This window comes from Nycticebus coucang, chromosome 5 (genome assembly GCF_027406575.1).
Source record: "Nycticebus coucang isolate mNycCou1 chromosome 5, mNycCou1.pri, whole genome shotgun sequence".
NCBI classification, from domain to species: domain Eukaryota; kingdom Metazoa; phylum Chordata; class Mammalia; order Primates; family Lorisidae; genus Nycticebus; species Nycticebus coucang.
This window is the reverse complement of record NC_069784.1, coordinates 61,382,753-61,408,379: the sequence shown is the minus strand read 5'-3', so window position 1 is coordinate 61,408,379 and position 25,627 is coordinate 61,382,753. Positions and strand designations below refer to the sequence as shown.

Below are 25,627 nucleotides of genomic sequence, written 5' to 3'. Positions count from 1 at the left end.
ATATGTCAGTGGTCCCCTAAGATCATCAAACCACAATCGTACTGAATCTGTTCTGTGTTTACACACACACAGAGGCCACTGTATCACAGGTGCCTACCATTTCCCCCCATCTTCCCTTCCACTCTCTCAGTGGGTCTGCAGCCAAGGACAGCAAGCAGCACCATCTAGGTCTGTGTGTGTACTCATTATGACGTCCCCACAACAGCAAGACCGCCTGACAGCACACCTCAGAATGCTGAGTGCACCATCAGGAAGCAGCATATGACAGTGTGGTCTTACACTGATTTAACAAGTCTCAAATATTCAGAACCAAACCATACCTCCTCACACTACTCAGGCAGCATCAAGAGTTAGTGTGAAGTTTTAGGACAGTAAAACAGACGAATGTGTCTACAAGAGAAATATAAGACAAAGTGTAGGAGCAGAAGGCAGGGATGGGAAAGTCTCTGTCTAAAGACCCTATTATAGAAAGAAATGATGAGTTTGTTTAAGATGGGGAGAGATCTAAATTCTTTTGTCAAGAACAAAGAACAATGAAAGTCAGTATAAGCAGCTGCATTCTGCTTAAAATACGAAACTGTCTAGAGGGGCCCAAAAGTAGGATAAGTTTAGCTAACTAAGCTTTTCATGTACATTACCTTTGTAAGGTGGATGTAACATCTTTTTTGGTGGTATAAAGTGCTACTTAAAACTCATATTCAACTTTTAAGTGTTTGCCTCCATTCCCAAACAAATTACTTCTCTGAAGATCTATAACTGAGTTAGATGTACAGTGAGTGTTCAATAAATGTCTTGAAACATCACCAAGGATATGAACATGCTTCCACATCATCTGAAGATAATTATCTAAAACTCATTTCCTTGGGCGGTACCTGTGGCTTAAGGAGTAGGGTGCTGGCCCCATCTATCGGAGGTGGTGGGTTCAAATCCAGCTCCAGCCAAAAACTGCAAAATAAAACTCATTTCCTAAAAGCAAAAACATCTCTCCACCACACTAGAGAGTAACTATTAAAAAGGAACAGACTTCCTACTTTCACGAGTTCTCTGAGCAGTCCTAGCTGCCTTCTCTTCCTCAGAGAAAGAACCACAGTGCATTTGTTAAAAGTTAGAGAACATATTCCAGTGTAGAGGGAAACTCCACCTTCAGAAAGCCACTCACTAGTGTTTCCCTCCTCTTCTTTGGGGAAATGAATGATTGGGGTGGAGGGATTGTATGTGTGTGTGTGTGTGAGAGAGAGAGAGATGTGTATCAGGTAGCTACCTTAACACCAACTCAAAAACTAAATGAAGTAAGGGGCATTTTTTGCCTTATTAAGACTTCTCCCCATCTTCCCTACTGCCAGAAGGAATGTGTGCCAAAGTGACATAGCTGAGGAAAATAAAAACTAGATGGGGAGAAAACTTGCCCATGTTGCTGAGAGGACATCTAGAAATTCTGAAGACACACTGAATAGAAGCTGGCACAGTTCTAGTCACACATTAGCTATTAACTAATGACAGTCTAGTAACTTTGGACAAGTAACTATATCTCTTTTAAGTTTAATTTTGTAACCCATAAAACAAAGGAGTGGAATATATTACATCTTAAGTACCTTTCATCTCTAACATTCTTTATGCACACTCCCCTCAAAGAAACAGAACATCAGTAAGTATTGTCCTTGATAAAAGAAAAACAGCATATCTAGATAGCAAAAGTTCTTTTAAATAAAGAAAGGTAACCATCCTGCATGATCAGTGTGTAAGACTTAAGGTTAAGTTGTCCGTTCCAGTTATAGTATGCATTTTGTTTCTCACCACAATTTTTGTAGCTTGGGCTGGCTTCCACTGCACAAGTGTCACTCCACCACACAGCATAAAAACTGAAATCCACTGTAATTTGCTGAGTGTCCGGTTTAACATTAAAACAGTACATAAAGCAGTACAGGGAATCTTTAATTGGTAGGTCACCTAGACACAAAAAAATGAATAAATTTAGTTAATATTAACATGACACAAATATGTTATTAATAGAATTATTGGGAACAATATTTGATAATGTGGTAAAGAGTTAGTAAATCTTTCTACCATAAAAGATAATGTGCTTTTCATCATCACCAGCCCCACCCACCTGGTACACTGCTGCATCCAGGTTGCTGAGCGCCAGGAAGGCCATGTTGTTCTGCACAGCGTACACTAGCGATGGCACACTCAGCTTCATCAGTTCCTTGGGGCTCCCCAACACATTTTCTCTTAAAGATGCCTTGAATCTACCCAGACTACCAGTTTCTCTTTGAAAATAAAAGGGGGAGATGGAAGGGTGATAAGGAAGAAAATTAAAGAACATTCTTTGAAAAAGATTCCTTCATACACAGGACAGGTATACTAATTTAGCAAACTTTTTTTTTTTATAATTCCCAAGTAATTTTAATTAAAAGAAATATACCAATGATATAGCCTCATAAAAAATTATAAATTCTATTTGGGAACATATGATAAAGCAATTCGATTTTCTACTATCACCCTCTGGTCAAAGCTACAATAGTATTTGAAAATAATACTATTTCAAAATAATAAAAATAGTAAAATAATGAGATCAGAAAACCAGAATTGCTGACATTACCTATAAAAAATTAATTCCCTGCTACTTCAACTGTATTGCATCAAGTTGACCCTAATTCCTTATTTATTTTTTTATTTTTTTTATTTTTTGAGACAGAGTCTTACTTTATCGTCCTCAATAGAGTGCCATGGCATCATAGTTACACAGCAACCTCAAACTCTTGGGCTCAAGACATTCTCATGCCTCAGCCTCCTGAGTAGCTGCGACTATAGGCACCCACCACAACACCCGGATATTTGTTGTTGTTGTTGTTGCAGTTTGGCCAGGGCCGGGTTTGAACCTGCCATCCTCAGTATGTGGGGCCGGCGCCCTGCTCACTGAGCCACAGGCGCCACCCCGCCCAACTATTTTTTTTAGAGACGAAGTCTTCCTCTTGCTCAGGCTGGTCTCGAACTCCTGAGTTCAGGCAATCTACCCGCCTCGGCCTCCCAGAACAGGCGTGAGCCACTGCTCCAGGCCTCATTCTGATTACTTTTTAATGGGGTTGCACTGATTGCATCTATTTTTTACGTTTTTAAAAATTATAATAGATTTAATCACTTCTCAGCCTTTTGGCTAAGATCAAGTGTAAAAATTATAATAGATTTAGTTACAAACCCCAAAAAGAAAGTTACCTGGGTTAGAAATAAAGTGATTCAGGTCAGTATTATTTACAAGACTTCAGTGCTTATAAAATAGAATAGTCAAAAAAATAAATAAATAAAAAAGAGTAGACAATAAATCTTTCTATAAGGACATTCTCATAAAACTTATTATCTCTATAATTCTGTGAGAAATATAAATAATTTACTAATCCCAACAAAAGTACACTCTGTGCTGTCCATGAAGTTTACTATTAACTGCATATGATTACATATGCTCTCAACTATTCTTATTTTCATCAGGAGGAACTGGCTAATCTGGCTCGTATTTCCCCAATTATAATCAGCTCACTTATTTCCTGAAAACAATGTTTTATTATAAGCATCAGTACTCCCCCAAAAGTGCTTTATCAGAATGGTCCTACCTGCAACTCACAGAGCCTATGAGAACCAAAGCACTCTGCTGGAGCTCCAAGTTTGATGTTCACAGCCAACTCTATATTGCTGGTTTAATACGTTAGAACTAACAGGTGTCAGTGTAATTTTTTCATATTTGAATACCGCAAAAAAAGTGTCTAAGAGGTAAAACCTATCATGTCAGACTGACTAGCTGTGCCTACTGATTCATTGTAGAACATTCCATACCCAAGAAAATGTTTCATTAAGAAGACAGGACATTTGACCTAGGCCACAGAAACAAAGACATCTTTCTTAGTTACAGATCTTTTTCTGTTACCAAATCCCAAAACCCTTTCATACCACAATGTTAAATCTATATGCTGAAAAGTTATGCACACAATCTGGTAGGGAGACTACGAAACCTATCGGGAGAGGGACAGAACACCAGAAAAACTGCTCCACTGAAAAGTCTAGGTATTGGGCGCCGCCTGGGCGGGTTTAAACCCAGCCCCAGCCAAACTGCAACAAAAATATAGCCGGGCGTTGTGGCGGGCGCCTGTGGTCCCAACTGCTTGGGAGGCTGAGGCAAGAGAATCGCGTAAGCCCAAGAGTTAGAGGTTGCTGTGAGCCGTGTGACGTCATGGCACTCTACCGAGGGCAGTACAGTGAGACTCTGTCTCTACAAAAAAAAAAAAAAAAAGTCTAGGTATTAGAGTTTTCACGTGTCTTAAGAGAGGCTCAATAAACTGACATTTGGCATTCTTTTTTTAACTAGGTAACACAAATGTAGGATGTTCAACATATTTTCCTGACACCTTAAACAGACTATAAAGACATTTTAAGAAATGTCTTCCCCTCAATTATAAAATTAAAGGAAAACAGAAATTAAAAAGAATCACAGAAGTTAACCCAAAGAATCACCTTAACAAGGTGATGTTTAGAAAACATAACTAAACTTTTTTTTTTTTTTGTAGCGACAGAGTGTCACTGTACCGCCCTCGGGTAGAGTGCCGTGGCGTCACACAGCTCATAGCAACCTCTAACTCTTGGGCTTACGCGATTCTCTTGCCTCAGCCTCCCAAGCAGCTGGGACTACAGGCGCTTGCCACAACGCCCGGCTATATTTTTGTTGCAGTTTGGCTGGGGCTGGGTTTGAACCCACCACCCTCGGCATATGGGGCCGGCGCCCTACTCACTGAGCCACAGGCACTGCCCATAACTAAACTTCTTAATCATCATAGTTATCCCTAGTCAGTGTTAAATGCAGCACAGCTGTAAACTTTACACTGTGTGAAGTACACGGTCCTGTTCCACCGTACTTTCAGTTAGTGCCCTTCTGAAATGCTGCCACACACACACCCTAAAGGAACTACTGAGAGGCACATCCGTGCCGATCCCTACACCCCAACTCCTCCCATGACCATTTATCTCCACCTAAGATTCTTCAAGCTGGGCTTGGCACCCGTAGCTCAGTGAGTAGGGCGCCAGCCATATACACTGAGGCTGGAGGGATCTAGCCAAGCCTGAGCCTGCTGAACAACAATGACAACTGCAACCAAAAAATAGTCGGGCGTTGTGGAGGGCGCCTGTAGTCCCAGCTACTTGGGAGGCTGAGGCAAGAGAATTGCCTAAGCCCAAGAGTTTGAAGTTGCTGTGACCTGTGACATCACAGCACTCTACCAAGGGTGACATAGTGAGACTGTCTCAAAAAAAAAAAAAAAAAAAGATTCTTCAAGCTGAATGAACCCTCAAAGCTACAGTATAATGGCTATCTATATTTCCCTTAATCCCCAGCTAGGGCAATGACATTTACTTCCACCTCTTACAGGTATTAAGCCTTCATTGGTATGAAATGACATTTTTTTAGCATTCTAGAGAAGAGAGTTATCTCCTTGTCCTGTTGGAATAAGGGCTATGTAAGGATCCAGCTGCTACTCCAGACAACTGCCACAGCTGCACCAGTAGTCTAGGCTGCTATGGTCCCTTCACTCCCTGTCACTTTTCTTTTCTCTTACCTCTTCTCCCTCGCTGTTCAGCTTTCACATAAAAAGGCTTATGAAACAACAGTAAAGTACAGTGTGTCAGGACTGACCTTCAGGTCTGTGTCTGTGTTAGCCATCTCCTTTCTGTTGGATGCATAGGAGCTATTTCTCCACTGCCAGGAAGGCTTAGATATCTTTTTTCTAGTTTCTAGAAGTAAGGTAAATCAGAATGGTAAGCCAAGCTGAAACAGACTCTTAACTGCTGGAAAGCTCAAGAGATACTATAGTAATATGGAATTATAGCAAATAAAATTACAAGTAAGATATTTTAAAATAAGTTACAAAAACAGCAGAGGATGCTAAAGTAATTAGTAAATGGCTCTGCCTGGTGGCTTGCACCCATAAGCCTAGAACTCGGGGAGGTTGAAGCAGGAAGATCACTGGTACTCAGGCATTCGACACCAGACTAAGCAAGAATGAACACCATCTCTACTAAAAATAGAAAAACTAGCTGGGCATTGTGTCAGGCGCCCGCAGTCCCAGCTACGGGGGAAGCTGAGGCAGGAGGATCCCTTGAGCCCACAAGTTTGAGGTTGCTGTGAGCTATGATCATGCTAGTAATGCTACTATACTCTAGACCCTGTCTCAAAAAATAAAATAAAATAAAAAGCCTAGTAAAAGATCAACAGCTCAAGAATAAGAAAAGTAACAGACAGTAAATTTAAGGATACAAGAAAAAAGACATGAGAATCTTTTGTTGTTGTAGTTGCAGTTGTCATTGTTGTTTAGCAGGCCCAGGCCATATTCGAACCCGCCAGTCCCGGTGCATGTGACCGACACCCTACCCACTGAGCTACGGGCGCCAAACCAAGACATGAGAATCTTATCACAGAAACTTTTAAAGAAGGGGGTAAATGATTTTAATATTAATTAGATTAAATCCTGCTTCAATTAACATATTTAGAATACCACTCTTAAAGCCTGTATGTATTTAGCTTTACTCACTAAAGTTACATAAAAGTAACAAGAGCAATTTATTTTCCATAAAACACTAGTGATCATGTCTTTTTTGCTGTACTATTGAAACAAAAATAAAGGATCAGATCTAAATATACTGCAGCCTTGAATATACTACAGAAACACCTAAAATCCAAAGGCTATTTTTTCTTCAATTTTCCTGAACTTACACTTTCCTAGAAATCAAATCACAAACCTTAATGAGTACCTTTTGTTAAAAACAGATTTATCAAATGTAATTATATAAATGATATTGCTAAATAAAAGAGCATGTATAATCAAAAGCATATATTAAAATTTTAGATATAGTCTTTTTTTCATTAAATTTTCTATCTGAACAATTTGTTTGATTCTTATCATTAAAATAGAGTCTATGTGCAACCTTTGGTTACCTGAAGAAATTCTGAAGCTCCATGTTGTTTGCAGAGAGATTTCCACTGCTGCCTCCCCCCGCCCTAAATTTCCTATCAATTGGCTGAAACCAATTCTTTCTGACCTATGTTTGGTCAAAAGTAGGCCTCATTCTTCCAGCTCCTGATCTGACGAGAACTACTAGAGGCATAAAATCCTTGGCTAGGTTCCTAAAGCACTGTGCAAAATGGAACACAGCAGAAGTCACTTGTGAGCTTAAGAAATTTAAATTTTGTTTACAAATTTCTTATCATCTGCAAAGTTAAGTATAATTAACTCACATAAAAGACTTTCAGGGGCTAGGCACAAAAACCAATAATGAGGTCAATTTGAGAACAAAAATACCCATCATGTGAGGTACATGATTTTTTTTAATTAATTTATTTATTTTCTTTTTGAGACAGAGTCTCACTTGGTCCCCCTCAGTAGAGGGCTATGGTGTCACAACTCACAGCAACCTCAAACTCTCGGGCTTAAGTCTCTTGCTTCAGCCTCCCAAGTAGCTGGGACTATAGGAGCCCACCACAATGCCTGGCTATTTTTTTGCTTTAGTTGTCATTGTTTAGCAGGCACTGGCCAGGTTCGAAACCGCCACCCCCCATGCATATGGCTGTCACCCTTACCACTGAGCTACAGACACTGAACCAAGGTACATGATTTTTACTTCCTTCCAAGACCTTGGACCCATTATAGTATTAAGCACAAAAAGGTTGAGGTGGTACCTGTGGCTCAGTGGGTAGGGTGGCCAGCCCCATATACCAAGGCTTGAACCGGCCCTGGCCAAACTGCAACAAAAAAATAGCCGGGCATTGTGGCGGGCACCTGTAGTCTCAGCTACTTGGAAGGCTAAAGCAAGAGAATCCCCTAAGCCCAGGAGTTTGAGGTTGGTGTGAGCTGTGATGCCACAGCTCTCTACCAAGGGCAATAAAGTGAGACTCTGTCTCTAAAAAAATAAAATAAAACACAAAAAGGTAGGGAAAATACAAGCCCAGAAAGGACAATAAAGAGGGCTGGATAATCTTTAAAATACATATTTGACAGCTACATATTTATTCTAGATGATACTTTGAAACATTAAAAAAATTTTCTCTAGGGTGGCACCTGCAGCTCAAAGGAGTAGGGCGCTGGCCCCATATGCTAGGGGGTGGCGGGTTCAAATCCAGCCCCAATCAAAAACTGCAAAAAAACAGAATTTTCTCTAGTTTTAATATGGACATGAAGTTCAAAGTTAAGATACATTTGGTTTGCTACTAAACATATCCAAAGTATATAGACATTAATATTTACACATCCTGCTAGGATTCCTAGGTCTATATAGATTGTGGTGAATAGCAAACAATAAAAAATTGACTTTGTCCTAAACAGATCAGGGTCATGAAAGAAAAGAAAAAAGAAAAAAAAAATTGACTTTCTTCTTTGTTTTTTTTTCACTTCCTCTGTCCATACCACAAATGACAGATTTCAACCTAAACTGTTAGTATCAATAGCTGTGACAGAGTTTAGCAAAGCACATAGCATAGCTAACAAACTATTTTGCAGTACATTGCAGTAGTAATTAGTTTTACAAAAAAATAAAATATTTTTAAAATGTTATCATTTTATGTTTCAATCAAAAGTATAGCTTGGAAACTTGTAACTTAAAATTCAAATATTAAGGGCGGCACCTGTGGCTCAGTGAGTAGGGCACCGGCCCCATATGCCGAGGGTGGTGGATTCAAACCCAACCCTGGCCAAACTGCAACAGAAAAATAGCTGGGCGTTGTGGCAGGCGCCTGTAGTCCCAGCTGCTTCGGAGGCTGAGGCAAGAGAATTGCATAAGCCCAAGAGTTGGAGGTTGCTGTGAGCTGTGACGCCATGGCACTCTACCGGAGGGCAGTACAGTAAGACTCTGTCTCTACAAAAAAAAAAAAAAAAAGAAAGAAAGAAATAATGTTGTTATAAAGCATTGTTTAAAGATAAAGCATCATTAAAATTCAAATATTAAAAAAAAGAAATCTGGGGGGTGGCGCCTGTGGCTCAAAGGGGTAGGGCGCCAGCCCCATATGCCGGAGATGGCAGGTTCAAACCCAGCCCCGGCCAAAAAAAGAAAGAAAGAAAGAAATCTTGGCTCGGTGCCTGTGGCTCAAGCAGCTAAGGCGCCAGCCATGTACACCTGACCTGGCAGGTTCAAATCCAGCCCAGGCCTGCCAAACAAAGACAGCTGCAACCAAAAAATAGCCAGGCATTATGGCAGGTTTCTGTAGTCCCAGCTACTTGGGAGGCAAAGGCAGGAGAATCACTTGAACCCAGGAGTTGGAGGTTGCTGTGAGCTGTGATGCCACTGCACTCTACTCCTCTGTTTCAAAAAAATAAATAAATAAAATAAATAAATAAATAAATAAATCTTGTTCACATCCACAGCTTTGGCAACATCAAACTGCTAATCTACCCCTTCCCAAAAGCCGAATTTACTAGTTTCCTCTTCAATTTAAAAGTAAGCTGATATAGTCACACATGTGTATATACAAAGACTAGAAGAAACAAGCGAGATGTCCATCAGCAGAGACTGGTATATATGATGCATCCATGTAATGTATCATGCAGCTTTTGAAAAGAACGAGACAACTTTCCATGTACTAACATGAACCCACTTCTAAGATTAAATATTTACGTGTAAAAAAAAAAGTAAACTAGAGTCTAGTGTGTTTAGTGTATATTACACACAGCGCTCACCAATCTCTTGCATATAACTAAAATTCACCAATTTGACCACATAAACTTTCTAGATATCAAAGTGAAATAACCATCCATTAATTTCTTCTCATATCTTCCTTTTTCTTACAGTTCTAACTTCTTTTTTTTTTTTTTGTAGGGACAGACTCTCACTTTACTGCCCTTGGTAGAGTGCCGTGGCATCACACAGCTCACAGCAATCTCCAGCTCTTGAGCTTAGGTGACTCTCTTGCCTCAGCCTCCCCAGTAGCTGGGACTACAGGCGCCCACCACAACGCCTGGCTGTTTTTTGTTGCACTTTGGCCAGGGCCGAGTTTGAATATATATTCAAACCTCAGTATATTGGGGCTCCCACCCTCAGTATATTGGGACTGGCACCCTACCCACTGAGCCACAGGCACCGCCAATTCTAACTTCTGATTGAAATAAGTATAATTTCACACTCCAAAAATTCCTGGAAATTATAAGTAAAATCAACAAGGATGAAAGAATATCTAAATACAAACAGAAACAAAAAACAAAAAAACACCCTGTCAGTATTTCAAATGAATAACAAAACTAAACCAAAGGAGGAAAAATAAAACCAAGTATTCTAAAACAGTGTTTTTATTGTATGCTTTAGAACCTAAAGCAAAGCCTTCCGCGCCGGCCTCAAGATGGCGGCCTTCTGGCGTATCTGGCGCTGTTGAATGGCGAAAGCTTTATTGTTCCCTTCCGGCAGGAGTGTTCGTGTCCTCTATGGCGCTGTCAATAAAGAACGGCAGTTTGAATCGGTACTGAACAGCAGAGACCAGTATAAGAAACAAGCAGTCTCAAGGAGGCGGAGAAAGATGACAGCCGAGTAACACCTTCCTTGCATCTGGGCATCGTGTGTCTGGGGAGATAGGACTCCAGGCATCTCTGGCTGGTGGGATCTGCCTATCATCACCCCTGAGAGGATACAGGGAGTCAGCAAGAGACTTCTGGACCCCAAGAGGACTACTAAAACAGTGGAAAACCAGCAAGTGGTCGCATGTGTTCAATCCGTCTAAACCCGCCCGCAACTGTAAGTTTAGTAGCAGCGAGACTGCAAACCAGAAAGGCCTTACCTGTGAACTGTTTTGGTGTCTTTGGACTTGGCACTCAGCTGAACTGCCTTGGGGAGAGCCTGAGCGGGAGTGCGGAGAACTTTGGCCTTTGTCTAGGGCCCCAGTCTGAGCCGCTGAGCCAGATGGAGCTAATAGTGTTTGGCTCTGGGTCACAGGCAGCCATTCTGAGCGATCTGCCCCGGCAAGCTCCGCCCTCAGGGTCGCAGAGCTAGAATTGGGTGGGAGCTGGTAAAACAGTGACCAAGTAGCCTAAGGGCGGGGTCTGAGCCGCCTTGCAGCCCTAACCCTCGGGGGCAGAGGGAGACCAGTTTTGGCACACAGGGTAAGTGGATAGCCACTTCAGCAGTGATTCCAGCGAAAAGTACTTCCCCTGGGAAAGCTTCTGCTCAGCAAGTGAACAAGTTCAAAGTGCCTTTTAAGTGGGCTGAAGAGAGATTTACGGTGTCTACCTGCTGGGGTTTGAGAAACTAGCAGCCTCCAGTCGCATCAGAACTGTAATTAACATCTCATATCCCAGAAGACCACGTGTTGCCCAGACAATATTCAATAACATATAAATACTGCTTTGTTTTCGGTTGTGTTTTCTTTTTTGGTTTGGTTGTTTTTTTTGTTTATTTTGATGTTGTTGACTGTTGTTTTGTTTTTTAAGTTCACCCTTTTCCATACAGATCCTTTTTCTTTCTCAATTTTTCTAGACTAATTATAATTTCCCATTGCTGCCTATTTCAATAACTAGAACTTCATTTTTGTTAGTGTTTCTACAGCTATTATTTGTTTTTTCCAGCCAATTTTATCCCGTAAAGTTTGCTGTTTGCTTGTTTTGGTTTGATTTATAGCATTTTTGTCTTTCCTCTCTACTTGGTGGACGTGGGGTACTGTGTCTGATCAGGTTAGCAAAGAGCTGCTGACTTCAAGGGAACCACCCAACTGGGCACCCCCAGAAGGTGGTTTTTTTTTTTTAAGGTTATATCAAAGTACCCTACTGTACACCTATATTGCTCTGTCTCCCTCTTTCTGTGCCTCTCTTCTTTTTGTGAATATTCCTTTTACCCACCCCCTCTCCTTTCTCTATTTTTCTTTTTTTTTCTCATCACTTGGTCCTCCTTTCTTTCATCCTTTTTTTGCTCTTCAACCTTCTCACCCTTCTGGTCCTGTAACCCTTAGTCCACAGGCACGAGAACTTAAAGAGCAAGAGGAAGTGAAAGGAAAATTAGGGCAAGGAAACAGATAAAAGAAATCACTCATGAGGAAAAATCAGCAGAAAACTCCATGCAACATGAAGAACCAGTCCAGAACAACCCCGCCAAGGGACCAGGAGGTAGCTACTGCAGAGGATTCCACCTATACAGAAATGTTAGGAATGACAGAAAGGGCATTTAGAATACACATGTTGAAAACAATGAAAGAAATGATGGAAACAATGAAGGAAACTGCTAATAAAGTGGAAATTAACCAAAAGGAAATTCAAAAACAGAATCAAATAAGAGATGAACGATATGAAGAATATAAAAAGGATATAGCAGAGCTGAAGGAAATGAAACAGTCAATCAGGGAACTTAAAGACGCAATGGAAAGTATCAGCAACAGGTTAGACCATGCAGAAGAAAGAATTTCAGAGGAAGAAGACAAAGTTTTTGATATAACTCAGATAGTAAAAGAGGCAGAAAAGAAGAGAGACAAAGCAGAACGTTCACTGTCAGAAATATGGGATTTTATGAAGCGTTCCAACACACGAGTTATAGGAATTCCAGAAGGGGAAGAAGAATGCCCCAGAGGAATGGAAGCCATACTAGAGAATATTATAAAAGAAAATTTCCCAAATATAACCAAAGATTCTGACACTCTGCTTTCAGAGGGATATCGGACCCCAGGTCGCCTCAACTCTAACCGAGCTTCTCCAAGACTCATTGTGATGAACATGTCCAAAGTCAAGACAAAAGAAAAGATTCTGCAAGCTGCCAGGAGTAAGCGCCAGTTGACCTACAGGGGCAAATCCATCAGAGTGACCGCAGACTTCTCTAATGAAACATTCCAAGCAAGAAGACAATGGTCATCTACCTTTAATCTATTTAAACAGAACAATTTCCAGCCCAGAATTCTGTACCCTGCTAAGCTAAGCTTCAAAATTGACAGAGAAATCAAATCATTTACGGATATACAAACATTGAGGAAATTCGCCACAACAAGACAGCTCTACAGGAAATACTTCAACCTGTTCTGCACACTGACCACCACAATGGATCAGCAGCAAAGTAAGAACTCAGAAATTAAAGGACAGAACCTAACTTCCACACTGTTGCAAAAGATAAAACTAAGCAATGGACTCTCACAAAATAAGACGAATAGAATACTTATCAATTATCTCAATAAATGTTAATGGCTTGAATTCCCCACTGAAGAGACATAGATTGGTTGACTGGATTAAAAAACACAAGCCATCCATTTGCTGTCTGCAAGAAACACACCTGTCTTCAAAAGACAAATTAAAGCTCTGAGTCAAGGGTTGGAAGACAAATTTTCAGGCAAATAGAATTCAGAAGAAAAGAGAAGTTATAATCTTATTTTCAGATACATGTGGATTTAAAGCAACTAAAGTCAAAAAAGACAAAGATGGTCACTTTATATTGGTCAAGGGAAAAATACGAGAAGACATTTCAATTCTAAATATCTATGCACCCAATTTAAATGCTCCCAGATTCTTGAAACAGACCTTACTCAGTCTGAGCAATATGATATCTGATAATACCATAATAACAGGGGACCTTAACACTCCTCTTACAGAGCTGGACAGATCCTCTAAACAGAAATTAAACAAGGATATAAGAGATTTAAATGAGACCCTAGAACAACTGTGCTTGATAGACGAATATAGAACACTCCATCCCAAAGATAAAGAATATACATTCTTCTCATCACCCCATGGACCATTCTCCAAAATTGATCATATCCTGGGACACAAAACAAATATCAACAGAATCAAAAGAATGGAAATTTTACCTTGTGTCTTCTCAGACCATAAGGCACTAAAGGTGGAACTCAACTCTAACAAAAATGCTCGACCCCACCCAAAGGCATGGAAATTAAACAATCTTCTGTTGAATAACAGATGGGTGCAGGAAGAAATAAAACAGGAAATCATTAACTTCCTTGAGCATAACAACAATGAAGACACAAGCTACCAAAACCTGTGGGATACTGCAAAAGCAGTTTTGAGAGGAAAATTCATCGCTTTAGATGCCTACATTCGAAAAACAGAAAGAGAGCACATCAACAATCTCACAAGAGATCTTATGGAATTGGAAAAAGAAGAACAATCTAAGCCTAAACTCAGTAGAAGAAAAAAATATCCAAAATCAAATCAGAGATCAATGAAATTGAAAACAAAAGAATCATTCAGATAATTAATGAAACAAGGAGTTGGTTTTTTGAAAAAATAAATAAAATAGATAAACCCTTGGCCAGACTAACGAGGAATAGAAAAGTGAAATCTCTAGTAACCTCAATCAGAAATGATAAAGGGGAAATAACAACTGATCCCACAGAGATACAAGAGATCATCTCTGAATACTACCAGAAACTCTATGCCCAGAAATTTGACAATGTGAAAGAAATGGATCAATATTTGGAATCACACCCTCTCCCTAGACTCAGCCAGGAAGAAATAGAGCTCCTGAACAGACCAATTTCAAGCACTGAGATCAAAGAAACAATAAAAAATCTTCCAACCAAAAAATGCCCTGGTCCAGATGGCTTCACTCCAGAATTCTATCAAACCTTCAAGGAAGAGCTTATTCCTGTACTGCAGAAATTATTCCAAAAAATTGAGGAAGAAGGAATCTTCCCCAACACATTCTATGAAGCAAACATCACCCTGATACCAAAACCAGGAAAAGACCCAAACAAAAAGGAAAATTTCAGACCAATCTCACTCATGAATATAGACGCAAAAATTCTGAACAAAATCCTAGCCAATAGATTGCATCTTATCATCAAAAAAGTCATTCATCATGATCAAATAGGCTTCATCCCAGGGATGCAAGGCTGGTTTAACATACGCAAGTCTATAAACGTTATCCACCATATTAACAGAGGCAAAAATAAAGATCACATGATCCTCTAAATAGATGCAGAAACAGCATTTGATAAAATCCAGCATCTTTTTCTAATTAGAACACTGAAGAGTATAGGCATAGGTGGCACATTTCTAAAACTGATTGAAGCTATCTATGACAAACCCACAGCCAATATTTTACTGAATGGAGTAAAACTCAAAGCTTTTCCTCTTAGAACTGGAACCAGACAAGGTTGTCCTCTGTCACCTTTACTATTCAACGTAGTGCTGGAAGTTCTAGCCAATACAATTAGGCAAGACAAGGAAATAAAGGGAATCCAAATGGGAGCAGAGAAGGTCAAATTCTCCCTCTTTGCTGATGACATGATCTTATACTTAGAAAACCCCAAAGACTCAACCACAAGACTCCTAGAAGTCATCAAAAAATACAGTAATGTTTCAGGATATAAAATCAATGTCCACAAGTCAGTAGCCTTTGTGTACACCAATAACAGTCAAGATGAGAAGCTATTTAAGGACACAACTCCCTTCACCATAGTTTCAAAGAAAATGAAATACCTAGGAGTATACCTAACGAAGGAGGTGAAGGACCTCTATAAAGAAAACTATGAACTCCTCAGAAAGGAAATAGCAGAGGATATTAACAAATGGAAGAACATACCATGCTCATGGATGGGAAGAATCAACATTGTTAAAATGTCTATACTTCCCAAAGCAATCTACCTATTCAATGCCATTCCTATCAAAATACCAACATCGTACTTTCAAGATTTGGAAAAAATGATTCTGCATTTTGTATGGAACTGGAAAAAACCCTGTATAGCTAAGGCAGTTCTCCGTAACAAAAATAAAGCTGGGGGCATCAGCATACCAGATTTTAGTCTGTACTACAAAGCCATAGTGCTCAAGACAACATAGTACTGGCACAAAAACAGAGACATAGACACTTGGAATCGAATTGAAAACTAAGAAATGAAACTAACATTTTACAACCACCTAATCTTTGATAAACCAAACAAGAACATACCTTGGGGGAAAGACTCCCTATTCAATAAATGGTGTTGGGAGAACTGGATGTCTACATGGAAAAGACTGAAACTGGACCCACACCTTTCCCCACTCACAAAAATTGATTCAAGATGGATAAAGGACTTAAATTTAAGGCATGAAACCATAAAAATCCTCAAAGAAAGCATAGGAAAAACACTGGAAGATATTGGCCTGGGGAAAGACTTCATGAAGAAGACTGCCATGGCAATTGCAACAACAACAAAAATAAACAAATGGGACTTCATTAAACTGAAAAGCTTCTGTACAGCTAAGGAGACAATAACCAAAGAGACAACCTACACAATGGGAAAGGATATTTGCATATTTTCAATCAGACAAAAGCTTGATAACTAGGATCTATAGAGAACTCAAATTAATCCACATGAAAAAAGCCAACAATCCCATATATCAATGGGCAAGAGACATGAATAGAACTTTCTCTAAAGACGACAGACGAATGGCTAACAAACACATGAAAAAATGTTCATCATCTCTATATATTAGAGAAATGCAAATCAAAACAACCCTGAGATATCATCCAACCCCAGTGAGAATGGCCCACATCACAAAATCTCAAAACTGCAGATGCTGGCGTGTATGTGGAGAGAAGGGAACACTTTTACCCTGCTGGTGGGACTGCAAAATAGTACAACTTTTCTGGAAGGAAGTATGGAGAAACCTCAAAGCACTCAAGCTAGACCTCCCATTTGATCCTGCAATCCCATTACTGGGCATCTACCCAGAAGGAAAGAAATCCTTTTATCTTAAGGACACTTGTACTAGACTGTTTATTGCAGCTCAATTTACAATCGCCAAAATGTGGAAACAGCCTAAATGCCCACCAACCCAGGAATGGATTAACAAGCTGTGGTATATGTATACCATGGAATACTATTCAGCCATTAAAAAAAATGGAGACTTTACATCCTTCGTATTAACCTGGATGGACGTGGAAGACATTATTCTTAGTAAAGCATCACAAGAATGGAGAACCATGAATCCTATGTACTCAATTTTGATATGAGGACAATTATGACAAAAGCTTGGGGGGGGACAGAAAGAGGGAAGGAGGGAGGGGGGTGGGGCCTTGGTGTGTGTCACACTTTATGGGGGCAAGACATGATTGCAAGAGGGACTTTACCTAACAATTGCAATCAGTGTAACCTGGCTTATTGTACCCTCAATGAATCCCCAACAATAAAAAAAAAAAAAAAAGAATGGGTACAGGCGAAACTTACTAAATGCAGAATACAAATGTCTACATACAGTAACTAAGAAAATGCCATGAAGGCTACGTTGAACAGTTTGATGAGAATATTTCAGATTGTATATGAAACCTGCACATTGTACCCCTTGATTGCACTAATGTACACAGCTATGACTTAACAATAGAAATAAACAAATTAAAAAAGAAAAAAAAGAAAACCTAAAGCAAAAATAACAACAAATACTGAACTTTAAGTTTTAATAATTTTAGTTTTTCTTAGGAATATACTACATACATTCTAAACCTACTTGTATATTCTAAGATTGAGTAAATAAATATCCCATGTCTGATGGACACTAGACTTCTCATTACAGAGAAAGGAAATAAAGATGGGTAAGGGAGAGGTAGGAGTGAACCCTCTGCTGCCAGACCAGAGTGGCAGGTGTCAATCGACTTGGAGCTTGTTGCTCCACGTACATGAGAACTGGATAGACATGGTGTATGCAGGTACACATGGGCATTTATCTCCGAGCTCTGCTGAAAGGGTCCAGAGAAGTGAGATGCTGCAGTAACAGTGTCTACAGCTAGTACCTACATTCTGGGTTTCTAAATACCAGCCTAAAAAAAAAAAAAGAAGGAACAGGGCTCTTTTAAGAACCATGACTTGAGGGTTAGGGCAGGAAAAATACAAAATTAGCCTAGCATATCTTGCTATGAAAAAATAAACTCTTTAAAAGATTGTTGAAAATGTGCTTTAAAAAAAGAAGACAACTTAAAGGATACTCCACTGCCAGAACAGTTTGAACATCAGAATAACGACAGTAACAGATTCTAACCCATTCAGAATAATCCGTGGGTCCATGTCGATGTAACTAGAGAAGAGGAGAGAGAAGGGAAAGCTCTTCAGAGCAGAAGTCCTAAAGGGAAGAGAAAGGACTGGACGGCAGGGCTCAGTCATCATGGGTGCTGCCCAAGTCAAGCCTCAGTTACAGAAACCCTCTCACCACCTTGAATCCTGGGAGAGGCGAGTCCAGAACCTCACTGACCCATTTGGTCTGCTTAATTTTTTAGTTAGAGATAACACTAACTAGTCCCTTTCTGGGCTCAAAGTTCACACAAGAGATGAGTTTGACAAGACTTCAAGTCTTGAAAGATTCACCAGGAACAGCCTCTGCTTAAATTCTTGGGACATGAAGATTCTAATTTGACTAATTTGCACACATGATTGAAGTTATACTTAATTCTTACCAAGCTCTAGGAGCCTGGTAATTCTTACTGCCTGAGACCAGAATGACTCTTTCGTTATTAAGCAAGGTGACTTCCATTTGTCTGAACAAATCAACACCTACTACGTGTCCCTTTTTATATCAGTTGTGGAATTTCTAGTTATCTTGCCCAGGAAAACAGCAGTCTTTAAGGTATATGGAGTTAAATCAAGTTATAAATAAGAATACTTTTACAAGATCACTCTTCTTTAACAATCTCTTCTAATCCCATAAGATTGAATACTTTTATGTTGTAAGAACTCCCAAATTTATGCCTCTAGTTCACACCTCTAAGTTCCAGACCCATTTAATACAACTGCTCACTCTCCATGTACATTTGGGTATGTTGAGGCATTAAACTTTGTTACACCTACCAAAAATCAAACTGTTGATATCTTCTCCCCACCAAATCTGTGTTTCTTCCTGTCTCAGAAAAAAATAACTCTATCTACCTAGTTGTTTATAATAGAAAATAGAGATATGATTCTTGATATCTACCTTTCCTTCACCTACTATAACTGATCCTCATTATTCGCGGCCTGTATGTGTAAATTTTCCTACTTGCTAAAATTTACTTGTACTCCCCAAGTCAAACCTTGCAACACATTTTTACAGTCGTGCCAAAAGCTGCAAAACAATTTGAATCACCCAACACACACATTTGCAGTTGAGGCTGAACATTCTGCCTTATTATTTCAGCTTTCATATTATAAACAGGTGGGATCTATTTAGTGACATGTTTCTTGCATTTTTGTGCTTTCTGTTAGTGCTGTTGCTGTTTAAAATGCCTCCCTGTGGGGCTCAAGAGCTGCCTGGCTCTCCTGCGTATGAAAAGGCTGTGATGTGCATTAGGGAGAAAATATGCATGATAGGGAAAATTTGTTCAGGCATGAATTACACTGCTATTGGCCATGAGCTCAGATATAATTCATCAATAAACATTAAATAAGGTCTCTTTAGTCTGAAACACATGTAAAACCAGGTTACATAACAAAAATGTCATGAGCAGAGGCTCACAGGAACCTGACCTTGTATCTGCACAAGAAGCAAAGGTTCAGCGCGCTCTAATTCAGTGTTGGTGGTGACTTTTTCAGGGGTCCTCATACTACGGCCCACGGGCCACATGAGGCGGTGTGATTGTATTTGTTCCGTTTTATTACTTCAAAATAAGATATGTGCAGTGTGCATAGGAATTTGTTCATAGTTGTTTTTTTTTAAACTATAGTCCGGCCCTCCAACAGTCTGAGGGACAGTGAACTGGCCCCCTGTTTAAACAGTTTGAGGACCCCTGTGAGTTTATAGAATGTAACAACTGTGAAGGACCAGAACTGCCTCTATGTAGCCCACACTAAGTCCTGTAGACTTTGCCTCCAGAGCGTGACTCAAACCCGTTCACGTCCCTTCACTGCCGTGCTGTCATCCCAGGCCGTCATCTGTTGCCTCTAGAAAGTTTCCCCACTTCCAATCACACACCACACTTCCCACTCCTCAATCTATTCTCTTAAAATGGTTGCCCCAAAACTTCTCAGTGACTTCCAAATGCAATTGAGATCAAGTCCAAAGTCCTTAATAAGCCGTCACGATTGTTCCACATGCCCTGTGACCCCTCTTTCTCCACATCGGCACCAGTCTCCAGATCTCATGATATTCCAGGCAGGCAGGTGTGTTGCTATTGTTGAGAGCCTGGGGCATTTCTGCCACAGGGATTCCAAACTCACTGTTCTCATTGCTTCTCTCTACTCTTTGCTTGCCTAACTTCCACCCAATTGAGGTTTGACTGTAACCTCCTCAGAGAGGAGAGCTCTACTCCAAGTGGAGGCCTTCTATCCTACGTGTCTACTACACCTTCTCTCTACCTGTCTTTCCCTCGTACCACCACCAATTTACCACTGATGATGTTTGCTTCACCAACAGACTGTAAGCCCCGTCCCATGAGTGCAGAATTACGCCTTTTTAGTGTGCACAAATATTTGTAAAATAAATGAATTTGACTATCCCATTCATTACACCTTATTAATAGTACCTTGAAACAGACTTAGCATGGCTATGTTTAAAATGTGAAAGGAGTGAAACACAGATTTGGATGTAACTGTAATGTTTATAAATGAACCTTAATTATAAGCAAAACACAGAATTTCAGGTGCTACTTCAATGAATCTCTGCCCCCGTTCTCTCCCCCATATAACATCAAATATGTATTTACTTTACCAATTAGCCAAGACTAAATGTATTAGTGAGCAAACAGCATTACTGCAGAGACCACGCTAATGAAGAAACAGCTAATCTGTTTGGTCTATAATGAAGTTAAGCTTTGCAAAGTTCAGATAAAATTAAAGTTCTAATATAATATTTGCATCAATTCTATAAAGCTACTATACTTTATTATAGGGTAAAAGATGGGCAAAAGGACAGAAGCTTTCATTTAATAATTTTTCCTATTCAGTAGTTCCACAGTTTGTGTTTTTCATTTTTCTTTACTCATTCTCCAAAAAATTCAAATCAAAATCTAGTAAATATTATCTAACTTTTATATTAACCTTTACAATATTTTTCCTGGAAATATGGGATACCCTATTTTGATCATCAAGAAGGAAGTTTTTCTTAATTTTTCTTTTCTGAAGAAAATGTTCTTCAAGTTCTAAATCTTTAGTCATTTCTAATGTAATTCACATAATAAAGTCTTGTTCTACTTTGAAAACAAAGAAAAAAGTCTAATTTCATTCTTTTTTAGCACTGAAGAATTATTTCAACATGTGGAAAAGAATTTTCAAGCAAATATAAATTGAAACATATGAATCAATTCCAGATTCCTTTGTGTATAATGAATTATCTCATAAAATTTTCGAGTAACAAATATTTTCTCATATTTAGAAATCTTGCCGTCACAGCAAATAACATCCATTATATGTTTTTCTTTTTTTCTTTGAGATAGGGTCTTGCTCTTCACTCAGGCTGAAATGCAGTGGCAGGATCACAGCTCACTGTAACGTCAAACTCCTGGGCTCAAGCGACCCTCCTGTCTCAGCCTGCCAAGTAGCTGGTACTACAGTCGCCTGAGACCTGCCCAGTTAATTTTTCTTTTAAATTTTTTGTAAAGACAAAGTCTTGCTATGTTGCCTAGGTTGGTCTCCAACTCCTGGCCTCAAACAGTTGTCCTTCCTCAGCCTCCCAAAGTACTGGGATTACAGATGTGAGCCACCCTGCCCAACCCAACCTAGGATTTTTAACAAACTACATAACATCCCGTTTGGCTTTGATCTTACTTTTACAAAATTACCCAGTTTAATATGGGTACAAAGAAATGACAGCACAGAAAGTATCTGGAAAATCTTTTACCTTTTTGCAAACTTCCCACCACTCAATCTAAAAGACCATTATAGGGGCAGCGCCTGTGGCTCAGTGAGCAGGGCGCCAGCCCCATATACGGATGGTGGTGGATTCAAACCCTGCCCCAGCCAAACTGCAGCAAAAAAAATAGCCAGGCGTTGTGGCAGGCGCCTGTAGTCCCATCTACTTGGGAGGCTGAGGCAAGAGAATCGCCTAAACCCAGGAATTGGAGGTTGCTGTGAGCTGTGATGTCATAGCACTCTACCAAGGGTGATAAAGTGAGACTTTGTCTCTAAAAAAATAATAAATAAAATTTAAAAATAAATAAAAAGAAATAAATAAAAGAAATAAAAAGAAATAAATAAAAAAAAATTATGAGCTCTCTTACTTGCTTCAACTTTCAACTATTCAAAGCATTCTCAGTGACCCGATCACGGTCTGGCCATGTAGTTTCTTCATCTTTTTCATATTTCATCTGTTTCAGGTAAATTTTTTTTTTTTTTTGTAGAGACAGAATCTCACTTTATGGCCCTCGGTAGAGTGCTGTGGCATCACACAGCTCACAGCAACCTCCAACCTCCTGGGCGCAACCTCCAACCTCCTGGGCTTAAGCGATTCTCTTGCCTCAGCCTCCCGAGCAGATGGGACTACAGGCGCCCGCCACAACGCCCAGCTTTTTTTTTGTTGTTGCAGTTTGGCCGGGGCTGGGTTTGAACCCGCCACCCTCGGTATATGGGGCCAGCGCCCTGCTCACTGAGCCACAGGCGTTGCCCCTGTTTCAGGTAAATTATTAGAAGCCAGATGTCTTCTAAGATCTAGAACTAATTTTCAACATTTTCATTGGGTATCTTTCCCAAACTGACAGCCATGATTTTAATTTCATTATCAATTTACTCATTACATAATCCTGAAAAAAGTGAAAGTCACAATGTCCTCCAACATTACATTTTGCTGCTATTAATCTGTGACCTCATAGGTTGAAATAATTATTTTTCAACCTTTTACCATCCCAATGATTAGCATTTTCATAGTTAAATGTTATTCGTGTACAAATTATCAGGTATTTGTTTTCAAATACAGTTTCTACCAATGTATTTCAAATAAGATGATAATTTTCTAATTATTTCTCCATAAAAATATTCACTCAAAAATCAGTAGTTTCAAATGCATTTCACTTCTTTAATATTTTCCACTTTTTCAGTGCTTTTTCAACCTAGAAACACTTCAAAATCAAATTCTTGCTAGCTATCTAACATCAAATACCAACCACCAAAATTCTACACATCATAATTCCATACTTTTTCCTGATTATTCCCTGGTCTTTGGGTACTTCCTGAGGATAAATGTTCACCAAAGAACAAGCTCTCTTTAGTACATGCAGGCTGGTGGTAAGACGCCTTGATGATGATGATGAAGTCCAGTCTGGTTTTTACCATGCTGTTATTTTAACATTGTTATTTGACTTGCTTGGTGAATTTTCAAAAATTTTTGTGTTTTTATTTCAATATACTTTCAAAAAAAGTTTCCACAAAATAACTGACTATACCCATAACACTGAATAGTTGAAAAGGAATAAGAAATAACATACATTTGGGCGGCGCCTGTGGCTCAAGGAGTAGGGCGCCGGTCCCATATGCCGGAGGTGGCGGGTTCAAACCCAGCCCCGGCCAAAAACCACACAAAAAAAAAAAGAAATAACATACATTTATCTGACATCATCCAGAATAAAGAATTCCACAATTAAAGTCATAATTTTTAGAAAAATCAATGTTGTTAATAGGAAAATATGAAGTATCTAAGACTTACCCTACTTGCAATTTAGGATGCCACAGTATCTCTGTCTAGAAGATAAATTTTAAACTTCAGATATATGAAAGCTTTCTACCATCTAGGCTCAAGTTAGTTTTCCCCCTCCCCAAACTATTTTTAGAGTATTCTTTTTCACATGACCACTTGAAACCATGTGTGGGTTTACAGGTTTATTTTCTGTCTCTTCCACTAAACCCAGTTCCGAGCAAGGAGAGACCTTATCTATTTCATTCATGCCTGTATATCTAGTACAGAGCATGAAAACTCATACAGGAACTACATGCTAAATCTTTAAGTGACTTTAGAAATGTTTAAATGTCATTTGCCTGTTTCTAGGTAAAAGCCTACACACTACTCCTCTCTACCTCCCTTCTCTCACCAATACACATCTTAAACCCTGTATGAATTCCTACCTGCCCAATGACTCACATGGATTCCCATCTCATAAATCTTTCTCCAAGTAATTTACTTATAGAATTTTATTTAATTTTTGCTACCCCATATTATTTTATCCAAATTAGAAACTAGGCTGAGTACAGTGGCTCACACCTATAATCCTAGCACTCCAGGAAGCAGGTGGTTTGGCTGAGCTCAGGAATTCAAGACCAGCTTAAGCAAGAGTAAGACCCTGTCTCTACTAAACATAGAAAAACTAGCCAGGTGTGGTGGCAGGTGATTGTAGTTCCAGCTATTTGGGAGGCTGAGGCAAGAGGATTGCTCAAGTCCAAGAGTTTGAAATTGCTGTGAGCTATGATACCAGGACACTCCACCCAGGGGGACAGAATGAGATTCTGTCTCAAACAAAAAAAAAAAAAAAAATTAGAAAGTAAAGATTAGAGAGGTTAACAAACATATATAAAGGCCTCATCCCAGTCTAGGATTAAGATTAGGTCTGTCCCACTGCAGTGCCCCTATTCTCAGCCCTCTTTCAGACTGCACCCTTAGCTCAAATGGTTGTCACATGATGTCCCAGACTCAAAGCCCAGTGCTACCACATGGTAATAGTGTGACCTTGAGGACCCTCAGGTGGTGTACTGATAAAATGGAGTAATCATAGTACTTACCTCAAAAATGCATAAGGATTAAATGAGAAAATTCATGAAAAGCACCTAGCACAGTGCCTAGCACCAAACATAAGAAACACCAGAGAAAATGTTTATTGTCATTACTACATTCCTCTAAAAGAGGTCAGCAAATGCTTTCTGTGAAGGCCAAATAATAAATGCTTTAGGCTTTATAAGTCACTCAATCTCTGTTACTGTAAGACCGGGCAGCAAGCTGCATTTGGCCTGTGGGGCACAATTGCCAACCTCTGCTCTAAGCAGTGTTCTTCAGCCTCAGCATCACTGACACTTGGGGCTGGGTAACTGCTGTGGGCCCTATGCTGTGCATTACAGGATGTTCAGCATCATCCTTGCCCTCTGTCTACTAGATGCCAGTAGCCCCGCCCCACCCCACCCAGGTTGCAACACTCCAAACATCTCTGGGGCCAAAATCACCCCGCACTGAGAAACACTGCTCTAGAGCAATTAAACACATAAAAGGACACAGCCTGAATTTTCTAACAAAGAAAATAACTAAGCATAATTTAACACACTAAAAGAATTTATACTCACTTAGCTAAAATTCCCACACTTAGGAATAACTTTATAACTTCTGTGATACACACAGCTGTGGTGGAAAAGTAGAGTTCTTTGTCTGATGTCCTTGTGTATCTTAAAGCTATGGTATACGCTGCAGCCATCAGGGTCATCACTGCCAAACAGTATAACTTGAATAATAAACTGACACTTTCTGGAAAATACACGCAACAAAGATGTTGTTTAGTAAACAATACTACATACATAAAAGTTAACCAACTAGTTATAGCCCAACATACTTCCCAATTTCAAGCAAAAAATATTTTTTTAAATTTGTAACATTTAGAAATTCTACTTCAGAGCGGTGCCTGTGGCTCAGTCAGGAGGGCGCTGACCCCATATACTGAAGGTGGTGGGTTCGAACCCGGCCCCAGCCAAACTGCAACAACAACATAAAACAGCTGGGTATTGTGGCGGCACTTGTACTCCCAGCTACTCAGGAGGCTGAGGCAAGAGAATCACCAAAGC

General features: G+C 39.6%; 1 protein-coding gene across 6 annotated transcripts in view; it reads right to left on the bottom strand.

Moving 5' to 3' along the window:
• The window catches only part of SLC35A1 (solute carrier family 35 member A1), a 47,021-nt gene that overhangs the window by 13,446 nt on the left and 7,948 nt on the right, over nt 1-25,627 (bottom strand). For all 6 annotated transcript variants that reach the window (XM_053591840.1, XM_053591839.1, XM_053591844.1 and 3 more), the window contains 3 exons: nt 25,136-25,313; nt 2,108-2,267; nt 1,795-1,947 (listed from right to left, as the gene is read on the bottom strand). In XM_053591840.1, coding sequence (XP_053447815.1) covers nt 1,795-1,947; nt 2,108-2,267; nt 25,136-25,272 — 450 coding nt within the window. In that variant the 5' untranslated portion in view covers nt 25,273-25,313. The remainder of the gene's footprint in view (nt 1-1,794; nt 1,948-2,107; nt 2,268-25,135; nt 25,314-25,627) is intronic.